This window comes from Epinephelus fuscoguttatus, linkage group LG13 (genome assembly GCF_011397635.1).
Source record: "Epinephelus fuscoguttatus linkage group LG13, E.fuscoguttatus.final_Chr_v1".
Lineage (NCBI taxonomy): Eukaryota > Metazoa > Chordata > Actinopteri > Perciformes > Serranidae > Epinephelus > Epinephelus fuscoguttatus.
Genome location: NC_064764.1, coordinates 38,082,463 through 38,107,973, shown reverse-complemented (window position 1 = coordinate 38,107,973; position 25,511 = coordinate 38,082,463). Strand labels below are relative to the sequence as shown.

General features: G+C 42.9%; 1 protein-coding gene across 5 annotated transcripts in view; it reads left to right on the top strand.

The window, feature by feature from the left end:
* lrch1 (leucine-rich repeats and calponin homology (CH) domain containing 1) overlaps positions 1–25,511 on the top strand; it is a 120,395-nt gene that overhangs the window by 75,093 nt on the left and 19,791 nt on the right. For 2 of the 5 annotated variants that reach the window (XM_049594678.1, XM_049594676.1), the window contains exons 8-16: positions 409–514; positions 3,004–3,119; positions 7,817–7,887; positions 8,206–8,292; positions 8,578–8,655; positions 9,186–9,222; positions 10,333–10,449; positions 13,454–13,526; positions 15,709–15,831. In XM_049594678.1, coding sequence (XP_049450635.1) covers positions 409–514; positions 3,004–3,119; positions 7,817–7,887; positions 8,206–8,292; positions 8,578–8,655; positions 9,186–9,222; positions 10,333–10,449; positions 13,454–13,526; positions 15,709–15,831 — 808 coding nt within the window. The remainder of the gene's footprint in view (positions 1–408; positions 515–3,003; positions 3,120–7,816; positions 7,888–8,205; positions 8,293–8,577; positions 8,656–9,185; positions 9,223–10,332; positions 10,450–13,453; positions 13,527–15,708; positions 15,832–25,511) is intronic. The other 3 variants (XM_049594681.1, XM_049594677.1, XM_049594679.1) reach the window with 2 other exon arrangements.

Sequence of the window (25,511 nt, the reverse complement as noted above, 5' to 3'; positions counted from 1 at the left end):
TTTAATGACATCGTGGCTGCAGAGGAGTTTAGTAGCACCAGTAGATGTGAGGCTAAGAGATGTTTTAAGCTGCAGTAAACAACTAGTTTTATTTTTTATGAGTTTGTCAGTAAATAGTTTGATTAATAAATTAATTGTTTAAACTAAAAACTGTCATAAATTTGTTTTTGAAAAAATGCCTGGATCAGTTTCCCATAGTCTTTACATGTCATATATTGTCTGACTGAGCCAAAATATTCAGTTTACAGTGATGTTAAACAGACAAAAGCAGCAAATCCTCACTTTACAGGAGGCTCGAACCAGACGGTGTTTGATGTTTTTTGTTTAATTAATGAGTTTAAATTATTAATTAATTTTTTTTTAATTTTTTTTTTTGTTGTTCCGTTATTTGAATTATTTGTGTTGCAGCCGTCAGATGAAGACAGTCTGAGTCTCAACGTCCCGATGAGCCACATCACAGAGGAGGAGGGGATCAGTAAAGACGACTCCAGTGAACACATCAGCTCCCTCACAGGTACACACACACACACACACACACAAACCAATCATCAACCTTTTCTGTCAGCTGACTTGTTGATGAGTTGTCTCACAGGGCCCGACGATATCACCTGAAATCAATGAATTAATCATCATCTGTCATAATTTGTAGTGAATCATAAACTGAGTCATATTTATTTAACATATTCAGTTGTTTACAGTTCTGTTAGATGTTTCTTTGCCTAAAACAGGAACACCTATTTGTGTGTTTGGGCCTGTGGAGAGTGAGACAGATTCATTGCTGTACTTTGAAGGAGGAGATTTATCCAACACACCGATGTGACTAAAATGAGGTCAATTAGAGTCTTCATGTCGGTTTGGTAACTTTATGATTATTATCTGATCGTTTCAGCACCAACGAGATTTATTAACTATTTAGACAGATGTTGTCAAACAGGAACAGTCGTGTTCCTCTGAATGTTTCTGTAGCTTTTCTTCTCTAATATCCAACACCAGCCGTGTGTTTGAGTGTGTGTGTGTGTGTGTGTGTGTGTGTGTGTGTGTGTGTGTGTGTGTGTGTGTGTGTGTGTGTGAGTATCTGGGCTGTTGAACTCTATTAGAGAACAGCAGCAGCTCCCCAGACACACAGTTTAAATAGACTTCAATCAGTCTCAATCAGGTCAGCACTGATGGAGGGTCACGTTACTGAGCTGAGCTGAGCGAAAAGACGAGATGGTCTTACAGTCTCCTATCAGTGTCGATAAAGCTCGTCAGTGTTCATATATTAGCATTTATATTATTCAAATATTTGCAGGCTTAAAGTTTTGATTTGCCCAAACATCCTATTGCGAATATTAGATATCAACAAATTCAAAATCTGCATGATGCCAAAAATATAAACAGGATTAAGGTAAGGATCATATATATGAGGTCCAGACACACCAAACCAACTTCAGAGAACTAGCGGCGAGGAACACTCCCTGCTGCGTTGCCTCATGTTGCCAGACCTCAACCAAACAGTTGCACATGCTGATCGTGGAGGTAGTTACAGCACTACATCGACATCTGTGTGATAGGGACAGCCAGCAGGACGGGAGCAACATTTTGACGTTGTGTTACGTGTGCAACCCACAGAGATAAAAGATTTAAAAAGTAGGTTGCAGCAGTTAGCAGCTAACTCAAAGAAGAACAGCGGCGACAAATTGAGAAAACAATGAGGTCCAGGAGCTCCTTACCCTCTGAGCAGAGCATCAGCCGCTATGTAAGGGCCCTGACACACCAAACTGATTTCAGAGAACTAGCAGGGACAATGGCCCCCTGCTACGTTGCCGGATGTCAAAGTGTCTTAACCAAAAAGTGTACATGAACACACCACCGAGACAACAGCTGACAGTCAACCAGCATGTATCTCCTGCGCCTACGTGAAAGGAAGTAACTCTCCACACCAGCAGAAGGCGGTCGTCTGTAATCGCCATTCAAAAAGAAAAACCTAAAGACCGCCGTGATGCTAGTTAGCCAGTTAGCACATTAGCAACACAATCCAGTGTTGAAACAGCAGAGCATATTTACTGTGCGCCAGCGAACAATAACACAAACCATCAGGAAACATTTCTGCTGAAGAGCTCAGCGGATAAAGAAAAATAATCTGACCTCATGTAACAAGTTTGTTTTGGTTTCATTTCCTCCCGGCTTTAGCTGTTTGTTACTTTGCTCACATCCGTTCCTCTTCTCGTGCACTGAGCTGAGTTGACTGTCAGTGATTACATTCATCAACAGGCTCCGCCATCGCCGATTCGCCGCCAGTGTGGGATGCTCTGCACCAACTACGGTGATGGACGCTCACTGACGTCCCAACGTTGACTGACAGTCGACTTGATGTGTCAGGGCCTTGAGTGTTGTTTTGTGGAGTTGTTGTGATTTCATTCACCGATGGGCGCCGCCATCACTGGTTTAACATGCTGAAACAGCCCAAAAAAAAGACGTCAGAGGCAGACAAGGGTCAGTGGTGCAGGACACACCGCACAACCTAGGGCAACAGACGCTCACCAACTTCCCAACACTGACCAGTGGCAGACCGTTAGCTTGGTGCATCAGGGCATTTAGGTGTGAAAATATGCTGTTTGCCCCTGTGGTCTCCCTTCAGCTGTTTACAGTCCTATAATGTTATCCTCACCGCTGGCAGTCACCATGTTTGTCAGCTCAGCTGCCTTTGCACCAGACTGACCTCTGGTGGCGCATGGTGTGCACTACAATACAACACATCCTCATCACAGCCTCCGCAGAATGAGGTGAACAGAAAGAGGAGCGTCCGTATTTTTGGCAGTATTGCAAATCTCCTTCACTCACTAACTACTTTCATAGAAGAGTCATTCAGTAGTTTATTCTACAGTCACACTGTGACGCATTGCATTGTGGGACAGTTGGCAGAAAGTAATCACTCATTCAGCACATAATGAACTGTAGTTACTGTCCACTGTTTTATCTGTCTGTTGGAGACACTGACAGTTCATGTTTCCTCCTCTGCAGCAGACCCAAACACCGACTCAGTGCGTCTGATCGAGGAGAGCCCTACGGAAGCCCTGAAGGACCAGTTCAGCTACAGAGACTCTGCTCTCAGCACGCGCTTCGTCAACTACATCAAGGCAAGACTTCATGTTGTCATTAAAGATTGATGCAGTGAAGTGTCTTCATGAATAATGCCGCACTCAGAGTGAAGTCCGGTTATATAAACCTGCTCCACTTTATTCCTCTGTTGCCCCGAGCGCTCCTGAAGTCTGTGGGTTGTTTTAATGGAGCCTAAACTGTCACTTTGTGTCAGTTATTTACTTTTGGAGGTAAAAGTGGTTGTCAGCCTGAAAGCACAGCGGTTACAGAGACTGTCCTGTTATAGCTGGTTACGTCACAGTGAGCCTGTGAGTCACTGCGGAGACTCGGCTGTGACCAAATAAGGACTCAACATAAAACAAAGTGGACGACACAAAGAGCTCAGGAGCTTTGTGATGAATCAGTCAGTGGAGCTGAAGTTCTCTAACATTTTATACTTCACACCAGAGAGCTGGAGACAAAATGACAGCATCACTTGTTTCAGACAATTCTCCAAAGCGACATCTGTTGACCTAAAAGTGACAGCGTCCTCGAACAAGAGGAGAAGTTTTGACTTTTGTTTTTTGGGAAGAAAAGAGGAAGTGGTTTATTTAATCGTGTTATTATAGAAGTTGGATTATAACACCAGGCTTTGGCTGGTGTAAAAAAAAACTTCAGACCAGTTTGATATTAAGCCAAACACTGGACCAGAGCAGTACACTGAATTTTACCAGGTGTCACACTTGACTCAGCGGCTGCTCCTGAGTTGAACATAATGACACCGTGTCCTGACAGCGAACAAGTGTCTGACTACCGTGTTACATCGGGTAGCGTCGGAGCTCTCTGTCCACATTGATATCCATAAGTACGCGCTTGTGTTACGTCATGTCATCAAAATACAGTACAGGCCAAAAGTTTGGACACACCTTCTCATTCAATGCGTTTTCTTTATTTTCATGACTATTTACATTGTAGATTGTCACTGAAGGCATCAAAACTATGAATGAACACATGTGGAGTTATGTACTTAACAAAAAAAGGTGAAATAACTGAAAACATGTTTTATATTCTAGTTTCTTCAAAATAGCCACCCTTTGCTCTGATTACTGCTTTGCACACTCTTGGCATTCTCTCCATGAGCTTCAAGAGGTAGTCACCTGAAATGGTTTCCACTTCACAGGTGTGCCTTATCAGGGTTAATTAGTGGAATTTCTTGCTTTATCAATGGGGTTGGGACCATCAGTTGTGTTGTGCAGAAGTCAGGTTAATACACAGCCGACAGCCCTATTGGACAACTGTTAAAATTCATATTATGGCAAGAACCAATCAGCTAACTAAAGAAAAACCAGTGGCCATCATTACTTTAAGAAATGAAGGTCAGTCAGTCCGGAAAATTGCAAAAACTTTAAATGTGTCCCCAAGTGGAGTCGCAAAAACCATCAAGCGCTACAACGAAACTGGCACACATGAGGACCGACCCAGGAAAGGAAGACCAAGAGTCACCTCTGCTTTTGAGGATAAGTTCATCCGAGTCACCAGCCTCAGAAATCGCAAGTTAACAGCAGCTCAGATCAGAGACCAGATGAATGCCACAGAGAGTTCTAGCAGCAGACCCATCTCTAGAACAACTGTTAAGAGGAGACTGCGCGAATCAGGCCTTCATGGTCAAATAGCTGCTGGGAAACCACTGCTAAGGACAGGCAACAAGCAGAAGAGATTTGTTTGGGCCAAGAAACACAAGGAATGGACATTAGACCAGTGGAAATCTGTACTTTGGTCTGATGAGTCCAAATTTGAGATCTTTGGTTCCAACCGCCGTGTCTTTGTGAGACGCAGAAAAGGTGAACGGATGGATTCCACATGCCTGGTTCCCACTGTGAAGCATGGAGGAGGAGGTGTGATGGTGTGGGGGTGTTTTGCTGGTGACACTGTTGGGGATTTATTCAAAATTGAAGGCACACTGAACCAGCATGGCTACCACAGCATCCTGCAGCGACATGCCATCCCATCCGGTTTGCGTTTAGTTGGACCATCATTTATTTTTCAACAGGACAATGACCCCAAACACACCTCCAGGCTGTGTAAGGGCTATTTGACCAAGAAGGAGAGTGATGGAGTGCTGCGGCAGATGACCTGGCCTCCACAGTCACCGGACCTGAACCCAATGGAGATGGTTTGGGGTGAGCTGGACCGCAGAGTGAAGGCAAAGGGGCCAACAAGTGCTAAACACCTCTGGGAACTCCTTCAAGACTGTTGGAAAACCATTTCAGGTGACTACCTCTTGAAGCTCATGGAGAGAATGCCAAGAGTGTGCAAAGCAGTAATCAGAGCAAAGGGTGGCTATTTTGAAGAAACTAGAATATAAAACATGTTTTCAGTTATTTCACCTTTTTTTGTTAAGTACATAACTCCACATGTGTTCATTCATAGTTTTGATACCTTCAGTGAGAATCTACAATGTAAATAGTCATGAAAATAAAGAAAACACATTGAATGAGAAGGTGTGTCCAAACTTTTGGCCTGTACTGTACGTAGCTAGATCAGACTGGAGACGTTACCACTTAAAAGATGATGTCGTGACATTTACAGGAGATGACGCGGCAACAGCAGGTAGCCGAGCTTGTGATTCGCAATGGTCATTTACTGAAGCTTTCAGCATACTGACAATCTTCCTCCAGTCGGCTGCCACCTTGTTTAGGTTTTTGTTGTAAAATGAGGTATCGTGTAGATTAGGGATGCACCGAAATGAAAATTTGTGGCCAAAGCCGAAGCCGAATAAAATCAAACGCTTGGCCGAATACCGAGTACCGTTGTGTAGTTTTTCATTAGTTTTTGCAGATGAACTCCCTCCACGGAACCAAAATTGGGACCCATGGTACAATACCAGTGAAAGTATCACGGTTCTGAGTAGTATCACGATACCACAGCGAAAATGAGGCAGATGTGCCTTTTGTCATTTATAAAAAGATAAATCACTTTTCTATAATACATCAATGATATTTCAATGGAATAAATTACTTATTGACTTATTCATACTTCAAAAACAGCATCAATAAGTGATTAACATAGGGGGGATCAAAATAAAATAAATAAATAAAATAAAAATCAACCAGCCACCCTCCTCCCCTGACAAGTAAAGAACAGTCCCTTCATAAGTAAAGAACAGTCCCTAAAGTGCGGTGAGGTTTGTGGACCGTTACCTGCCACAAAGAGAGAAATGTGAACGGCTCGTTTCTCCTCTGAGAAACGCCGCCACGGCTCGGCTGTCCAGGTACTACTGGGCAGTCATGACACCAAGAAGAGGATATTATTGGAGCCGGACTTCTCTGTTGTCGGTAAGCCTATGGGTGCCGTATTTGACAGGAATACATTCCTGTCTGTGTCTGTGACCCCCGTTCAACCCACAACCGGCGGGATTCGCCGTTTTGTTTCTGCTTCTGGTCGAAATCCCATTCTGAACGCACCGCAAGTGACTCTCAAACTTGTCAAGTCTGTAAAAAACACTTTATTTTGAAGTACAGTGAATTTCTAGCACAGAGCTTTCATTTTGAAGTGCCTTTCCTGTAGTAGAGTGAGTGACTACAGGACAGATAACTGACAGACAGCAAACTAGCTCGACAACATGGCCGAATGAAAGTATGACGCTGTATATTGGACATTGAACTAATGACAAGAAAGGAATCTGGACCAGTTGTGAACCACTGTTGTAGATAATTCCTCATCTTAACTTTGTGAATCAGCTGTTCTCTTCTACATTGCAGAGCTTTCAAAGCCAGAGACAGATAAAAATAGAAACAGGGGTCCAACAATAGTTCAGCTCACAACAGCAGCGCTGTGTCACTCGCTGTTATTTAAGAAACCTGTTACGTCAAATCCAAAATGTGGCCATATTAGTGCAGTTTTAGTTTCTTGCCATGTCTCCTCTCGTCGCCCAAAAACACCCCTCCCATCTCTTTAAATGTTCATGTTGCCGACACCGAGCTCAGCTTACAGCTGGTCAGACACAAGTGGCTCCATTAGTGTGTTTATAAACATAATATTATGTTAATCATGCTGTCATATTGCTTTTTATTAATGTAATACATGTTGGATTTAACACTGTGACACTCCCCCAGGTTTCTTAAAATGTTCACTGAAATAAAATAAATAAAAGGTTTTCTCCTTATCTTCTTACACCTCATAATGTCTTACACTTAAGGAATCTCTTAAAGCTAGTTAAACAATTGCACAACAAACTTAAGATATCTAGAGCGCAAGCAAACAAATGGTTATCGTGGAAACTGTAGTATTTTACCTTTGTGAAATCTTTCACTGCAGTAAATGCCTTAACATTTTTACTTAACTAAGGAAACCTTCTCAGCGATTCTGTGCAACACCCTTAAGTCCCTCAGCTTGTTTTGTGCAACTGGGTCCAAGTTTTAAGTGATGTTTGTGAATAAACTCAGATTTAACTCATCCTCAGAGCTCCCAGGCTAAATACGTGTTGGCCTTAAAGAGTTATGATAACGAGCAGTGGTCCAGCTTTGTCCCAGTTAACCCATTCATCCCAGTGTGAGAATCACGTGCAGAGTGAAGGATGCAGATGAAGCAGAGAACGGGTTTGTTACACTGTCCTTATTGTTGAGTTTGTGTACCAGGGGACAGCAGTAACGTCTCTGGATTCTGACCAATGTCTGAGTGAGTCTGTAGATCACGTGACAGCTGCAGCTGGTGCTGATGTGTGTGTGTTAATGTGAGTGTATATATGTGTGTGCAGGGTCGGACAGCAGCAGACTTTGACGAGCCTCTCAGGATAGAGGAAGACGCACACTGGCAAACAGAACAAATGTAAGTTCATCTATGTCTGTTTTTTTTTGTTTTTGTTTTTTTTTTGTTTGTTTTTTTTTTTACTTTTTCTATTTTTGTTTTTTGTGTTCGAGCATTTTTCATTATTTCTGCTGTCATCGTGAGTCAGACATCACAATCAAACATGTCAACAGATAAAGAGAAAATGATAAAACCAGGAAAACTGGAACAAAGCGAAACAAGAACAGTTTCAGCATTTTAAGCAAGTTAAAGTGGATATAACCTCTCTCCTGTGTCTGACTTGTGTCCTTCTTGCTAGTTGAGTGCCGCTGTGGTATTTACATGTCTTTGTGGTCACAGGTCAAAGGTCACAGGGGGCACAGAGCTCCACATCGACATGATCAACCAGCTGAAGGAGGCTGTGGAGCTGCTGCAGGACCCCAGCAGGTGAGAACCAGAACATCACAGATACGTCTTTTCCACTGAATTAGCTTCAGGTCTCGATCCAGTTCTGTTTATGGTTCATGGACTGTTGTAATCAAGGATGTGTCAGCAGAGGGAACAATAAAATACTTTCTCCTACAGAGGTGATACATCAGTGAATTAACAAGATTTAACTGCTTAAAATCTAAAATAACCCTGAAGCTGAAAACCTTGAGTTTTTGTATTTTAACTGGCATCAAACAATCATGGAATGAGTTTATTTAATGACACATTTCTTGTGTTTATCAGAGTGAATGCGGAGCAGGACGATCTGTCTGGAGTTCAGCTCTACCCGGTGGAGATGGTCACAGTGGAGGAGTCACTCAAGTAAGACTCTGTGTTCATTGATTTCATAATGTGGTCATGGACAATACTACTTTCTGTTTGGCTGGCAGCTGTCTGCTACAACTGTACAACCAGTGTTTATCACTGTTTAAGTCAGTGCTCCAGCTGTATTAAACTGTAGGTAGGTAGCCAAAGCAACAGTGCTGATGTTTCAGGCTCTGTCAGCTGCTAGTGAATCTACACCTTAAACTGTCTACAAACACTTAGAAAAATCTTTAACGCATCTTTCGTAGTTTGTCTTTGGTGTCAGTCCTCCATCCTCTGTCTAACTTTTCCAGGACATGCCAGGATCTTAATTCCCAGTATTCAGCCCGAGTGTCACCAATCACTGACTCCTGTTTTAGATTTAAAATAAAAGTAGAAACGTTAAAAGATAAACTTTCATACGTGTGTTTGTGGTGTGTTTTTGCAAATGTCTGCATGTAGGTCAACGTGTCAGATTTCTGTCTGCTGTGTCTGCAAAATGTATCTTTTATTTTTAATTCCCTATTTATCGCTCTCTTTCTCCTCAGTGGGCAGGACAGCGATGACGGCATCACCACACCAAAGGTAAAGTGTGCAGAAACTTTTCCTAACTTTGAGTTGAGACTCACCACAAAACAACATGTTGTCGTCAGCGTACAGGATGATATTTGATTGACATCTTACTGTAACGTGAAAGTGAATAACAGCACTTATATGTTATATTGTATGTTATATTGAACTCCAGTCAGGGTGATGCTTTTATCTGAAGAGACTTCCAGTGAGTTTGGTGTGAAAAGTAAAATTTCTAGATCAACAATTTACAAAGAAACAATAACAACAGTTGATCAATTTTTAGCCTATAAACGGTCCAGAAAATTACAAATGCCTGCCAACATTTAGCAGAGCCTGAAGGGATCCTCAAACTGATTCAACAAACTCAGATTTATTCAATGTTTGACCATTTCTGTCTGGTGTAGGCTTCTTCTTTCGTGCTATCACTGGAGAGCGCAAAACGTAGATATTTTGAAACCTGTACGTAGTAGTTTTAACGTTACTAGTCGCTGCTGTCAACTTAAATCAGGGATCAACGCCCCATCAGGCAAATAGGTCAGAAATCTTCTCTCGAAGTCAATTTTTACTTGCCTTGATACAAACAGTTTTATTTATTAACCATTATCAAATACCAACAAAAACTAAAGTTAAATTAAAACAGCCCAGTTTAATCTGTCTAGCTCTCAAACTTGTGGTAGTTTCGCTCACATTCTCTAAGGCTTCCAAATTAAACTCCTGTTTCCAAGTTAACTGAAATGCTCGCTTGTGCTCGTAAACTTTGTCTTTACCCGCCGCCATTTTCTTGTGAGTGCCCGATCGGTACTGCTCATATGCAACTCTCAGCAGAGTTGAAAAAGGCTCAAGTTGGCGTACTCCTGAAGTACTTCCATCAAGACAGAAGAAAGAAACAACCTGTTTAATTATTTTCAACCCTAGATTTACTCGCCCAACGTGGCATCTACTTGCCCTGAGAATTCTTATTGTTGAGCCCTGTAAATTTATTTTCCTAGACAGGCTCAGTCACGTGATAGTGATCCGTCCTGTTGTGTTTTTTGTCTTTGGAAATTTAAAGCCTATAAGTATGTGAGTGATAAAGCACCTATTTAAGGTAAATTAAGCCTAAACGTTTGATGCGTTCTGTAGCAGCACATGGAGGAGGGTGGCTATGAGTTCCAGAAGAAGAGACAGATGATTCTAGAGAAGGCCAGGTTTGAGGCCCAGCTTGCATGCCGGGAGTATGAGTGGCAAATGTCAATCAAGGTAAAGGGAGCACCAAACCACTGGATGTAGGCTCTAGGGCTGCAACTGACCAATATTTCCATTATTGATTAATCTGACCATTATTTTCTCACCCTGCTCAATTTCCCAGTGTCCAAGGTGACGTCCTTAAATCTTATGTTTTATCTGTCCAACAGTCCTAAAAACAAAAGCTATTAAGTTTATTGTAATGTTTGACAAAGAAAAACATCAAATTCAAATCAGAATCATTGTCAGTCAATTATCTATAGACTGTCTATCGACTTATCGATTAATTGAGTAATGGTTGCAGCTCTAGCAGGCTCTGTCCCGCCCCTCAGAGTGACCTGTCCTCAGTCCAGTAAACTGAGCGTCTGTTTCCTGTGTGTCTGTTTGCTGTGAGCGAATAAACCACACTGAGCTTTCACATGTGTCTCATCTCATCTGGCAGCAGGTCACACATGTGAACAGGGTGAGAACATGTTTATTTATCGCTACACGTGAGTCCAAACGTTTCACCAGTCACTCTGACTTCTTGAGAAACAACACGTGTTTGAATAAAGTCGATTTTAGTAAACCGGTGGCTGGTGAATTGAGAGTTTTCTGTCTTGCATGTCAGTGTGTGAAAAGTTCATCTGCAGTGGCTGATTTGTGATGTAAGTCAGTGTCTTGTTTGTTTCATAAGCAACCAGCACTGTCTGACGATAAGATTTAAGTTCTGTTAGCTTTATTGAGTTTGTGCCAGTTATAAAGTTTTGTTTTTTATTGTGTCTTGTAGTCTCGTGTTTCGTCCCCAAATACTGTAACTTCATGGTAAACAGTGTGTTCTCAGTGGTAACCTCATGCTGCATTGATAACTAAAAATAAAGACTCAGATCAGCATTTTGAAAAATAATTACAGCACATATAGTTGGGCATTTTAACAATAGGGTCTGTGGGGACTGACTCTATTTTTGAGCCAGCCTTGAGTGGCCATTAAAAGAACTGCAGTTTTAGGGCCCTATCTTATAGCTGCGGTGCACAGTGCAAGGTATTGGTAGTTTCAGACTGAAACTGTCATTATCATGGAGAGTGCCCATGTTGTTGAAGTACTTGTGCCCATCTGTGTGCTAATGGGCGTCTTGGTCTTAAAATGAAGTGTGGTCAGGAGCGTTGTTGCGATTTTGAGGCAGCAGACAACCATTGCAGCATTGACCAACAAAACCCTGGACTTAAGTCAGAATAATAAAGTATTCTCCTGCGATTTAAAGAGCACATAATTCAGATAGAAAGATGCACCTACATAGGCTGGTTCACAAAGCATTTACACTGGGTGAAAATGATCAGTCATTAATGAGGAAAATATTAATGATGTTCTGTAAAATGTGAACGTAGCAGAGAGCAGAGCTGCTGTTCGACTCCACATGAAGGACAGTTCAAAGTTTCAGTGTCTGCGAGGGTCCTATGTGACATTAAAGTCACCATCTACCCATGTCCGTGAGGGTCTGTTTCCTCTGTCAACTTTGTAACTTGAGTTTTTAGTTTTGCTGCTTAGATGTTGCATGATGTTTACTACAGTGACATCACTGCTCTGACTGCTTTACTCTCAGCAAGAAACTGCGCACTGCTCCAATTTACCCAATCCACCAAAATTGTACCTGGTGCAGGCACACCTGGCTTTTAAAAGAAATGGAGATGACACTGATTGGTTGAAATCACGTTACACCCAAGAACACACTTAAGAAACTAAAATCAACCCCTTTGCGCCTTGTGTCTCATTTAGTGTCCAGATTATGCACCATTTAACTAGCAAAAGTGGAGTTAGAGGCACCTTAAATGCACTGGTGACATGCACTTTATGTCGTTTATAAAGGCCCTTAAAGTTTCACTTAAGGACAGAGCCAGGCTAGCTGTTTCCCCTGCCCCCAGTCTTTATGCTAAGCTAGGCTAACCATGTGCTAAAGCTCTGTAATTAACACATAAACATGAGATAAATGTCCTTGTTCTCCTGTGATGGAAATAAAGCAAAAAACAACAAACATCACAGCTCAGCAGCGTCAAACTGAGTCGTCAGTGTTTCACAGAAGCAAACAGAGTGAAGAGAGCGTAGGTTTAGAAACGAGGAGAACAACATCGCTTTGTCTCCACAGACTGCTCTAACAATGCTCCGAAGGAAACCAACAAACACAGATAAACTGTATGTCAGACTGTCAGGAGAAAACACACAAAACTAGCAGCACACACACACTGGGTGGAGGATCCAAACCAGCTGACTTCTGCATTTAAAGAAACAAAAGGACAGCAGTGAGGACAGACGGCTCTTTGTTGACCTCAGTCAGTTTGTTTTGGAGAAAGCTTAAAGAAACTATTCTGCCATTCTGAAGTGTCTTTGAGCAAGACACTGATTCCCTACAGCTGACTTCTGACTTCCTTCATTTCCACCTGCTGTTAACCTGTGATCTGTATCTTGACTCGTTATCAAAGGGCCTTTGCATTTCTACCTGGTAGTTAAAAGCTTTATCGTTATCCCCATTCTGCCTGCATCATGATTAAATCTTAATATGTTTATGAGGCAGAGCTGGCGAATTTACCAACAGCTGTATCGGCTCTACTTGTTGTTCCTTTGCAGAGGAACTAGTCTGAGGATTTCCCTGCAGGATCATTTTTAAATGAACTTCAATCACACAGATTTGCAAAAATCTTTACCACTTAAATCCTGAAGGAGTCTCTCAACGAGTGCTGACTCTGAATCAGTCTGCCTCTTATAGAAGCTGAATGATGCTTAAAGACAGACAGAGGATACAGTGAAGTGCTGCTGTCTGTGAGACAAGTTGGTGGTTAACTTTTGGTCCCTGAACTCATCACGTGTGTTTCTATGTTCTTCTTTCTCTGTGGAGTCGTTTGTTATTTTGTGTGTCTTTGCAAACATCTTCCACATGAAGCACAGGACTCAGAATATCCAGCATCTGTTCAATTAGTATACTTGCATTCATTGTGTGTTTATGAGACTGAGGCCTTAACCACTTTGATTTCATTTCTGTTGCTGCAGCGACATGACAGATCTCCAGCCGGCGGACCTCCATCCTTCTCCAGCCCCGTGTTTGGACTGAAGCCCCGATCAGGTGAGTGGATCTGGGATGAGAGGGCGGGTCAGATACCTGGAGTACCAGAACAACAGGTTGATTCACTGAACAGTGTGACTGTGAGAACAGTGTGTAGCTCCAGTTGGATTGTGGTGCTTTGCTGTACCTGTTGAAATGACCTGAGGGACGTCTGGGAAAAAATCTTGATGTGATTTTAATCAGCATTTCAATCTAAGCAGCAGAAAATAACTGATAACTGTTTAAGATTTATGAGTGATTGAATATGAGGTTGCAGAAAATGGAAATACTCAAGTAAAGTTCACATACCTCAGAACTGTACTTAAAGCTGGTGAAGGCAGAAATCTGGAAAAACCAAAACAGAAAAAAGCAGACTTTGGAAATACACCCTCCTCTCTGTCCTAAGCCCCTCCCACCAGACAAACAGGCATTTGCATGCGCTTTATACAGTAACCCAGTGTTTCCCATACGCTGATTTTTTTTTTTTTTATCCTATTTACACAGCTCAGTCTTTCAGGTCCTCCTTGCCCCACTCTCTCTCTCAATGAGACCACAAATGAGACATGAACTAGCTGCTAGCCACCCCACAGTCTCTCCGCCTTGTACCCCGCCACTGTAGACTGCTTCCCCGGGAGCAGAGCAGGCAGCAGCTCGGGAGACAGACCTTCAGTTGGCCACTGTAGCAGCTCAAGTTTGGCCGGCACAAACCCCCTAGTGCGTGGTGTCACGGCAGGCTGGTGGCTATCAGCAGCACCTAGTCTTACCTTTTTTAACAGCAGCAACAGAAAGTTTGCTGATCGGGCAGGGAGTGTGTGGGCTGGCTGGGTGCTCTCCTCCCGGCAAGGTGGTCTGTAGAGACGGGGTGTGAGTTGGAGGACACACCGTGATTCAAGGTTCTAAGTAACGTTTGCTATTTAAACGTGAACCTGAAGCCACAGTCGTGAGCCTTTAGCTGTGTTCACACCACAGCAACAGGCTACAAGCTCTTGTCAACGGAAGCCATTAACATGTAGGTGCAAACTGACACCTGACATCTGTCGCTGTTGACAGGCGCAAAGGGCTACAAATCAAAGCTGAGCCAGATTCGGATTTCTTTCAGCGCTCCAGTGACACAGTTAAATGTAAACCAGTCATATGTTTTTGTTTCTACCTGTTGTACTGTTTTGTTTTGTTTTTTTAGCTTTGTTAGCTGACACTATGCTAGCCTTATGTACATTGCAGTGCACATGGAGATGCTCCGGTTAGCAGAAGCCAAACTGTTAGCAACATTTTCTCTCCATCTCTGAAGTGCTTTGCTGTTATTGACACGTGTTTTATTTAGTTTAGTTTAAAGTTATTATAGGATTTTTTCAACAATGACACCAAAGTAAAACAGCCTTCACCAGCTTTAAGTACTTTAGTTACTCTCCATCAGTGGCCTTTAAACGTCACTAAGAAGATTCCCTACCAATCAGCGTACTTGCATTTTTTAACACGTTTAATGAAGCACCTGATAAGTGTCTTTGATGATCCAAAGAAAGGACTGTGATATGAACGTGACCCTCCAGGATCAGAGCCAGTTGAACATTATAACATTACATGTGTGCCAACATTCAGGATCAGCAGTCGTGTTTAAAGCAGCTTCATGGTCACTGCTCGTCTGCTCTGTCTGTAGAATCATAGCAAACTTCAGTCCCATGCTTTTTACTTTTTCTTTTGTAGAGCTAGCAACCATCCAGCCTCTGTTTGCTAACTGTTACAGTGTGTGAAATGTTGCTAACTGCTGATGAAGCTAACATGATGCTAACAGCATGTGGAGGTGATCTGTACTGTGAACTGCCACTAATCTTTATTTTGTTTTTGTGCTGTTTTGTGTTGTCGTCTCCCCTTTTACACGTCTTCCTCCTCTGATGTTTTTCATGTCTCCTGTCACTGATCTGCTGCATGACTTTAAATGTGGAAATCATCTAATCTGACCTTCCTGCATGTGTGTCTCTTGTATCGATATCTGCCTCCTGTCGACCTCCCTGTTTTTATTCTTCAACAAACAATGTTTTCGGGACCTCTCTCCCGGTGATGTCGGTGTTTTCGGGTTGGTGTTTTTTCGTGGAATGATCTTTGCCTTGCTGTACTTGATTCACCATTGGTGCCCCACCTTCCTGCACTACACACTTCCACGCCCACTTCCTGCGTCTTCCTGACCACTCCCACCTCCTGGTTGTAGCCCCGCCCTCGCTGCCCTGCTCGCCCCCTCCTTCCTGTCTCGCCCCCTCCCTCCTCTCACAGGCCTCGCCCCTCCATAGAGATACGCCTCGTAGCCATGACGACGGAGGCATGCACAGCCGCGGTAGGTCCTCCCTCTTTAAACTAACCAGCCTTGGAGGCTGATCACATGAGTCGGATCACCTGGGCTCAGGTGTCTGATGACAGCTTCTCTTTCTCCACCAACACTCTGGGATTTTTTAGATTCAGAGTCTATCGCTCATTTCTTTGTGTCATCAGGTAGAAAGTTTTTCACCTGTTTCACGCTCAGCTCTGTTTGTTTTTTCTCTGTCTAACCTTTGTTTTCTTTGACGACCAGTTTCTGCAGCCACTTAAAGGAATGATGTGGGAAACATTTTGGGAAATACACTCATTTGCTTTCTTGTTGCTAATTAGATGTTCAGATTGATGCCATTCTCAAAGCAAATAATAGAACAGCTAGAATGGTCTGAGATCAGAAAATTACATCACGTCACTGTGATGCAGCCTTTAAAACCAGGAAACACTTAGAATATCTAAGTGTTTCCTGGTTCTAAGACAAAATCTAAGATAGAAGATTTTATGGTTTCAGTGGCTTTGTCGTTTTAACTCCTCCATGATATTCCAACATTCTTCACATAGAGACTTAAAGAGTCTCTGGTCGCTTACAGAGTTACAGTGATTGGTTGTGGGTTCATTTCTGTCACCATAGTGACTCACCAGCACCTTCCTCTGGCGTGAACTGACAGCACGACAAGTTTGAGTTCATTTGGAGTCGACTGCTGCTGTGTTTTCTCTGCCTCAGACCACATGTTGGGGTGTATTAGATTACTACTGTGTGTGTGTGTGTGTGTGTGTGTGTGTGTGTGTGTGTGTGTGGTAGCAGCAGACACTGATCAAAGAGAAGCGTGACCACACACTACTTTCATCTCCGTGTTCACGTGTGTGCGTGTGGTGGCTGTGGATGCACATGGCAGAACTTAGATTCAGCGTGTATGTGTGTGTGTGTGTGTGTGTGTGTGTGTGTGTGTGTTAATTACTACAGCAGTGTGGTTACACACACACAGACTTTGAAGCTCACCAAAATGTGTGATTCTGCAGAGGAGCATATACAGTGTGTGTAGGAGGAGTCATGGAAGGCCTAAAATTATCCAAATTCAACACTGTAAAAGAAACTTATATACAGTACATTGACATGAATCCATAGCGGAATTTGTTGGGACTCGTACATATAAATTATCAGTATTTAAAGGGGGAAACTTTTGGCTTCAACAGAAGTTTTATTGTTGCCTTGAAATTTTGATTTGTCTTAACTTTCTACAGTGGATGACTCACCTGGATACACTGATACATTCCCTGCATGTGAAATGAACACATCAGTGACGTCAGTCATACAGACAAGTTTTAGTTTGTCTGTTTTAAAGGAACACTTCACCCCCCAAAGGACACAATGATATAATTACTCACTCTGTGTTATGCTACAATTGGGAAGAAAATTTCTCGCATGCCTCCATGGTGGACAGACAGTGGTGGGCCGAGCACGTTTGGTGCCCTAGGCGACCCCCTAGGGTCAGTTCAGTAATACACATTTATGAAACAACCTTTGACATTACAATGTTTCACATGAAAAACAGCTTTGAAAAATAAGCACCATAATTCCCTCTCTAATATCTATTTTATAGTGCTTTACAAGATGACATTGAACACATCATGAGAACGTTATAATTTACCTTCCTCCAATACTTAAATAATTTTTACTGAATAGGGCTTGAACACGTCACAGTGTAAATCAATGCAACTTCCGTGACTTGTGGGTTGTTGCAGTAAGCACCAAACAGCTTTTGTCATTTTAAAATAGTAAAAGAAAAACATTTAGATTTTCTTTTCTTCCCCCATTTGCAGCGCCCCCTATGGGTGATGGTGCCATTAGCATTCACCTATACTGCCTATGCAACGGGCCAGCACTGTGGACAAAGAATCCAAAAGCTGAGAAAATTCTTGACGAACTGAAGTCGTAGGAGTCCACGTTTAACAACAGCAAAGCTATATCAAAATGTCTGTTTCTATATTCTAACACAACTCGTGCAGTATAATCAAAGTCTCAGTGGCGTCCTGAGTTCTGTTGTCACTGTTGTTGTTTTATTTCTCGCCATCGGTTTGGTCGAGGTTTCAGAAGAGCAGTAGTTTTAGCACACGTGTTGTCTTCTGTCTGTGCGACGTGAGCTGCAGATGTAACTATCGACTACCAGAGGCCATATTAGGGTTGTTTGATGTCTCTCCAAAAGTATGTGTGTTTGTGTGTGTGTGCGCACGCACATAGCATCTGCAATATGAATGGGTCTGGGTTCTGTCTGTGCACATTAGTGTGTATGTGTGTGTATTTTTAGCTCCTATATTTTAAGTGTTAGATAATGGTCCCTAAAGGAGTATCCTACTTCCACTGGAACTGAGTCCAAGATTTTAGATGGATCACAGCCGTGTGTGTGTATGTGTGTGTGTCCTCTCCCCGAGGCGAGCTGCGTTACAGTCAGTTGGTCCATAAAAGGCTCTGATATGTTGCAGGAAGTCAGCAGCGACTGTGGGCTGTTAAAGTGTTCACACGCTCACAGCAACAAGAACTTCTGAATGTTAACACAACTCTCACAGACCTTAGGAGACTCTTTGAGTTCACTTTTATAACAACAGCACATTAAATCTGGGCTTCATTTTCACGTGAGGTCTGAAGGCAGCAGTAAACCCATAATAATATAATCATTTACAGCACTGGGGTCTAATAGTCTGACATCGCCAGACCAGTTCCTTAATGTGAGGTAGTCTGGAACCTCTCTGCTCATTTTCGATTTCCAAGGGTTGTTATCAAAGGGTGTGGATCAAGATGCCTCTGGACACAAGGTCCAGAGGCACACAGGTTTATGCTTGCCTTAGTGCCTCCTGTAAGAGGGTGCACAAGCCAAAAATACATCATTGAATATTCTGTATAGAGTGTAAAGGCTCTGTAAGTTATCAGTTATCATGTCAAACCATTTAGGATAAATGGTTGTGACTGGCCTGAAGTGGGCGAGGTCGGACAAGATGTGGGCCAGACGTAGGAGTCCACTGTCGACCACTCCGAATGCAGTGTGGCTGTAAAGTTTCTCAGTTTGTTGAGAGTTGCCACAGTAACGAGACGAGCTCATTTCATGGATCGTGTTAGTTTCAGAGGATCTGGCTGTTGGCTGTTACAGTGATAAGAACAGAAACTGTGTTTGTACACGAGCGGTTGTGTGTTAGTGTGATAACATTATGACTAATGGTCTATAATGGGTTCACGCCTCGGGGAGGGTGACATCACCAGGGACTGACACGCTAAACATCATTACAGCTCCTGACCTCATTAACAACCAATCAACACCCTCTGTGAGTGTGTGTGTGTGTGTGTGTGGTAACAGTAGTGTATCTGATGGGTGTCCGCCCTGTGAACAGGCTCCACATGTTCACAGGAGGTCACAAGTTGATTTTAAGATCATTAAACGTAGTTGTCATTCCTGCTGCAGTGAAGGTGAACGGAGACCCAATTTAATGCAACAAAATTCTGTAACAAACTTCTCAAAGTACAAAACACATGAACCCACAGTCACTGCCGCCAGGCTTCTGTCCAGACCTCATAAGTTCACTCACATCACTCCAGTCCTGGCATCCCTGCACTGGCTCCCTGTTAATTTCAGGATCCAGCACAAGATTCTAACCATCACTTACAGAGCCCTCCATGGTCAAGCACCTGCATACTTGACGGATCTGGTGTCCTTTCACTGTCCTGTCAGGTCACTGCGGTCCGCTGAAGGCCACCTACTTACTGTCCCTCACACAAGATTAAAGACAAAAGGTGATAGAGCCTTTAAGGCTGTTGCACCTAAATGGTGGAATGCACTACCTCATGAGCTGAGAGCGGCCTCTTCTGTGGACACTTTTAAAAAGCAGTTAAAAACACATCTGTTTAGGCTTGCGTTCCATTAATTGTCCATTGTATCATCTCTGTATTTCGCTGCACTTTACTTTTTATTTGTTTTTGTGTATTTTGCATTGTTTCTGTCATTGTATTTTTTTTGTATTTTATCTTGTGAAGCACTTTGTGAGTCCTCTCTGTGAGAAGTGCTATATAAATAAATTTACTTACTTACATTAGTACAGTTATTATACAGTGAGGTTAATGTTCAACCACTGGGACACTGTTTCTGGAGAGATGAGATGGATGAGGTGACAATATCTAAACTGTCTGCATGGATCAAAACCAGCATTTTGTGATTTGGATGAGTCAATCTTTAATGACTGTAATAACCGCTGAGCGCTTGATGCTAATCTCCAGCCCTTTATACACAGAGGCCACGCTACAGAGCCGGTAACAAGTCTTTTCTTTATGCTGTCTTTGCATTTTTACACAGAATGTAACAACGGCAGCACCATGCTCATCCAGTGTGTGATTTTAGACAGCATGCTGGCATTTTTGAAGCAAAAAAAGTTCTGACACTTTTGCCTTTGGTGTGGCATATAACATGCGTGTCGGCAATGCTTTATGCGAAACATACCAATAACAATCATTTGCCGTCTCTGTTAAGGCCCTGACACACCAAGCTGACGATCTACTGTTGGTCAGTGTTGGGCCATCGATGAGCGTCTGTTGCCCTAGTTGCATCATTGCCTGTCATCGGCCCCCATTGACTTTTTAGCATGTTGATTCAGCCATGGCAGGGCCCGTCATTGAGTGCAACCACTCTGATTGGCAGTCCAGGTCAGCGCACGAGAGGAGAACCAGAAATGAGGAAAGTAAACAAAGAGCTAAAGTCAAAAGGAAGTGAGACCAAAGCAAACTTGTTTCGTAACGTAAGATTATTTTTCTTTAGCCACTGAGCTCTTTAACAGAAACGTTTCCTGATGCTTTGTGTTGTTGTTCACTGCTGTACAGTAGATATGCTCTGTTCTGTTAATGTTGGATTGTGTTGTTAACGTGCTAACTGGCTAACTAGCATCCAGACGGTCTTCAAGTTTACCTTTTTGAATGGTGAATGACGACTGCCGTGTGCTAGTGTGGAGAGCTATTTCCTCTTACACAGGCACAGAACATACATGCTGATTGGCCGTCGGCTGTCGTCTTTGCAGCATGGTCATGTGCAGCTTTTTTTGGTTGAGACACGTTGACGTCAGGCGACCAGCAGGGGGCTTTTGTTGGCGCTTGTTTGGTGTGTCCCGGCTCTATATGGCAGCTGATCTCATCATCTGCTCGGAGGTTAAGGAGCTCCTGGACCTCATCATCTCCTCACTTTTTTGTCGCCATTTCCAGCCACTGTTCTTCTTTTTCGAGTTAGCTGCTAACTGCTATTAGCTACTTTTAAATTTCCAATCTCCAAACTCGATGGGTCGCACACATAACACGTTATTAAAATGTCACACCCATCCTACCGTCTGTCCCTTTTATACAGATGTTGATTAAGCACTGTCATTACCTCCACTGCCAGCTTGAAGTTGAGACAACTCCGTCCTCCTATTTCATACCTTTTAAAAAGAACAGCAAGGTGGTGTAACAGTGTGACTTTCCCACCTTGAACAGGCTTCATTCTCTCCAGCCGACAGCAGGAACTGAGAACAGAAATGTGAAAGTGACGCAGGTTGTTTCCCTGCAGAAAGAAAGTTTTTAAAACAAGAGATTGAATCACTGCTCAGTTCTGATCAGGTGGTTTTAGTGTAAAGTTTCCCCTCGGCAACAACTTTGAGTTATTTATTTTTATTTCATGTGTGCACTGTTACTGCAGTGAGACTGAGGAAAGAAAAGCATTTTGCAATGAATCTTGTTTCCAAGGCTACTGCTCGAATTACATTGAGGTAAGACTATTAATCACAGGCACCCAGCGGCTCAGTGGGTAGAGTGGGCGTCCCATGTACGAAGGCAGTGTCCTTGCTGCAGCGGGTGAGGCTTCAATTCCAGCCTGTGGCCCTCTGCTGCATGTCATCTCTCTTCTCCTTTCATGTTAAAGTCTATCCTATAATAAAAGATGAATAAAAATAAAGAGCTGCTGCAACAGGCTGTCAGCATGCTCCTGTCATCTTTGTTTGTATAAAACTAGATGTAGTCCAAATAATAAACAATTAGTCCTATACGTCTTTGTGTAAATTCTCTTAGATATATTTAACTCTTTATTATTCTCACAGTGTGACCTGAGCAGCAGCGCTTTGATCCGTCTGCAGATCTCAGGACAGAAACAAACACTGTGAGAATTCGTCTCTCTCTGACACACACACACACACACACACACACACACAGATGTTATCTGTTAACTGTAGCGTAGAGAGAGAGGTGAAGGCTCTGTGTGTGTGTGTGTGTGTGTGTGTGTGTCAAGGTGTCGCTGTAGCATCTGCGGCACCAGGCAGTAACCATGGCAACAAAGAGACGGTTTACACTGGAAAAGGCTGTGTTAGATAACAGTGAAAGTCTGTATTATTATTATTAGATAACAAACAGTAACTTCTTCACCAGCAGAACACATCCTGTGTCACACATGAAATCAGTTTGTGTCACAGATGGCCTGATCTAGAGCCAGCAGCCCTTTTTACACAGAGAGCATGCTGGCATGGCGGAATCAAAAGAGACGTGATGGGCATCACATGTAACATAACAGCGCCAGCTTCTAGCGTGGCGTATAACATACGCGTCAGCAGGGCTTTATAGACAATAACAACAGCATAACATGTCAGTAACATTCATTTATCGTCTCTGTGATACTGTATGGTGGCTGATCTCTTCCTCTGCTCAGAGCTCCTGGACCTCACTGTTTTCACTATTTTCAGTTCTTGTTTGAGTTAGCCGCTAACTGCTATCAGCTTCTTTTTATGTTTACACGTTCAAGCCTCTCTCTGTTTTTAACTTTTGTCTGTGAGCTGTGAGTGTTGTAACAATAATTATTTTTGATCTGTGTCTCAAACTGTGCTGCGTTTGGTCCTTGAATTTTAGGGAATTGGGCCTGCAAAGTCCTTGAATTTGTTGTGAAGAAGATGTGGGAAGCCTGAGGCGTCAGAGAAGCTCAGTGTGGGCAGGAGTGGTTTGTGGTACTTCAGTGTCATGTAGGGTTGGACTGTGACGGTGTGGAAAGAACCTAAACTCCACGTCACCACTAGTTAACAGCTCAAGAGAGATGATTTGCCTCTGTGCTGTTTCACTTTAACAAACTGCAGGATGATGATGAATGTTAACTCCAGAGGGAGAGACATGTCTGTTTTCCTACTGACTGATTGGTCTTGTAATAGAAGCAGGTTCCTACGTTGAGTGAGCTGCTGGGAATACTTTGTGAAAAAGACGACACAGAGAGCCGCAGCACTCACGCAGGTTTTAAAAATATCCTCCGAAACCTTTTAATAACCATCAGAGGAGGAGACACGGAAACAAGATGCTGCAGGCTCAAACTGTTCAGATGGCAGAGAGACATTTAGAGAGGAGGAAGAAAAGGATGAAGAGGAGGAGGAGGAGGGGGCGTTCAGCAGCTTGTAAAATGACTTGACCTAGAAGATGAAACTAGAGAGATAAAACTATTTGCCCTCCATAATATCTTCCCCTCTCTGTGTGTGCCCCACAGAGGGAGCACGTCACTCAGGATTATCCGAGTCAAACAAACAAGTCATTACCTCAGCTCTCTGTTCACACTTCTCGAACCTGACGCGATAAAAATACCTGCAGGTGCACGTTATCACTTCTCTCCTTCTGCTGGGTCAGAATTACATTTCACACCAACCCACTGCAATTTATTTCCCCCTGCACCACCAAGTATATCTACTGATATCATTTATTTTATTTGCCACCTGCTGGATACAGTGCAGGTTATCAAGCAGCTGATTAATTACGACTGGAAGGAAATGCAGATTTATGAGTAAATATCTGATGAAATATTTTTCTTTAGGGAAGAATTTCTGGATGTTTGAATGTGAGAGTTGTTAGATGAGGATGTTCACAGTGTTGAAACCAGTCACATCCTGCAGACTTCCTGTGCTCTGCTCCACACAACAGGAGATGGACTCACTGTAGAGAGGCTGTAGCTCCCTCGTGTGGTCACTCAGTGGAACTACACAGATACAGATGAGCGCTGTGTTCAGGCTCATTTAGTTGTAAAAGGCAGATTTATGAGTGTATAAAATAGGACACTGAGGAGGTGAATGATTCACTCTTCAGCTGTGTGTGTACGTGTCTGAGTACATAGCACGTCATGACCAAAGAATGGAACTAATAACAAAGGATATATCAAACCTTTTTTTCACCGTCAGTGAAAATGAACAGACATTCCTTTGTCAGACCTTCCATGTTTCATCTTTATAATAGTAATCCAGGTACTTTTCCACTTCTGTCTGTCAATACACCAGATGTTGTAGTGGTTAATAAAAAGTCCAAAGAGGTGTCAGTTGTAGAGCTAACCTGCACCTTTGACTCTAACTTGAAGGAGGCCTTTATGGCCAAGGTCATGAAATAAAAAACACTTCTAAATACCATCTGAGGTTCTAAGTGCAGATGACATGATTTCATATTTGGCAGTAATAATAATAAGAGTAACAATAATAATAATAAACTTTATTTGTATAGCACCTGTCAGACAAGAAATGTGAGGTACACAGTGTCCGAATTTGCCGCATCATCAAGGTCTTTTTTAATCGCTCTTAGTCTGGCCCCTCCCCTGGGACCACTTTGCCCCTCCACAACGTTAAAGCTAAAATGAGTTTCCTCCATGGGGTGTCTGGGCTCAGCCTTAGAGATAGGGTGAGGAGCTCAGACATCTGGAGGGAGCTCGGAGTGGAGCCGCTGCTCCTTTGCGCCGAAAGGTGTAAACTGAGGTAGTTCAGGCATCTAATCAAGGCTGCTCCCTGGGCGCCTCCTATTAGAGGTATTCTGGGCAAGTCCACATATCTCATCTGGCCTGGGAACACCTTTGGGTCCCCCAGGAGGAGCTGGAAGGTGTTGCTGGGGAGAGGGACGTCTGGGGTGCTTTGCTTGGCCCACTGCCCCCGCGACCCAGCCCTGGATAAGTGGATAAAAATGGATGGATGGAGGTTTCTAAAATGATTTATATGAACAAAAAACTGGAGCGATGAACTCCCTCCACATGAGCGCTCCTGTAACAAAGCCGGAGCTAAAAGTGCACTGAGCTGCATGAGAGCGTGTGAATGTTGAGCTTACATAAGCTCTCTGCATCTTTTATGGCAGAAAGGCTTTTTCTGTGTCACTGAGTGTCTGAGCGCAGATGTGGACCAATAGTAAGTTGGTTACACACTCTGTTGTTCTGTATCCAGCTGCTGCTCATTGCAGACATGCCTCTTTGTACAGTGATACAGTTCGACAGCAGCACAAACTATATCATCCTGGACAAGCTGGACTTAGCGAATGTTAAATTGACATTTTAGCATCTGAACACTTTAAATAAATCACTTTGGGGCTTTAGGAGAGATATTTGGATTGTTTAAATATGATGTTTCTCCAATATACTGATCAGTGAGTCAGCCTGATGATACTGAAGGTTGTTAACTGAAATCATCTCATTTATAAAAACATCAGGCTGTAAGTACGAACTCAGATACTTTAGAGAGGTCTGTGTGTGTTTGCGTTTCTGTAGCTGTAATTTAAGCGGCTCTTTTCTGATGTGAACCTCTAGGATTCCGATTGACTGGTGAAACTCTTTTCCCTCCTCAGAGGTCAGAGAATTGTCACTGCCTGATCCGTCTTGTTTGTTTTAGAGATCTTTTTGTGGTTCCTCTAATGCGTACGGACCCTGACTGTGTAAC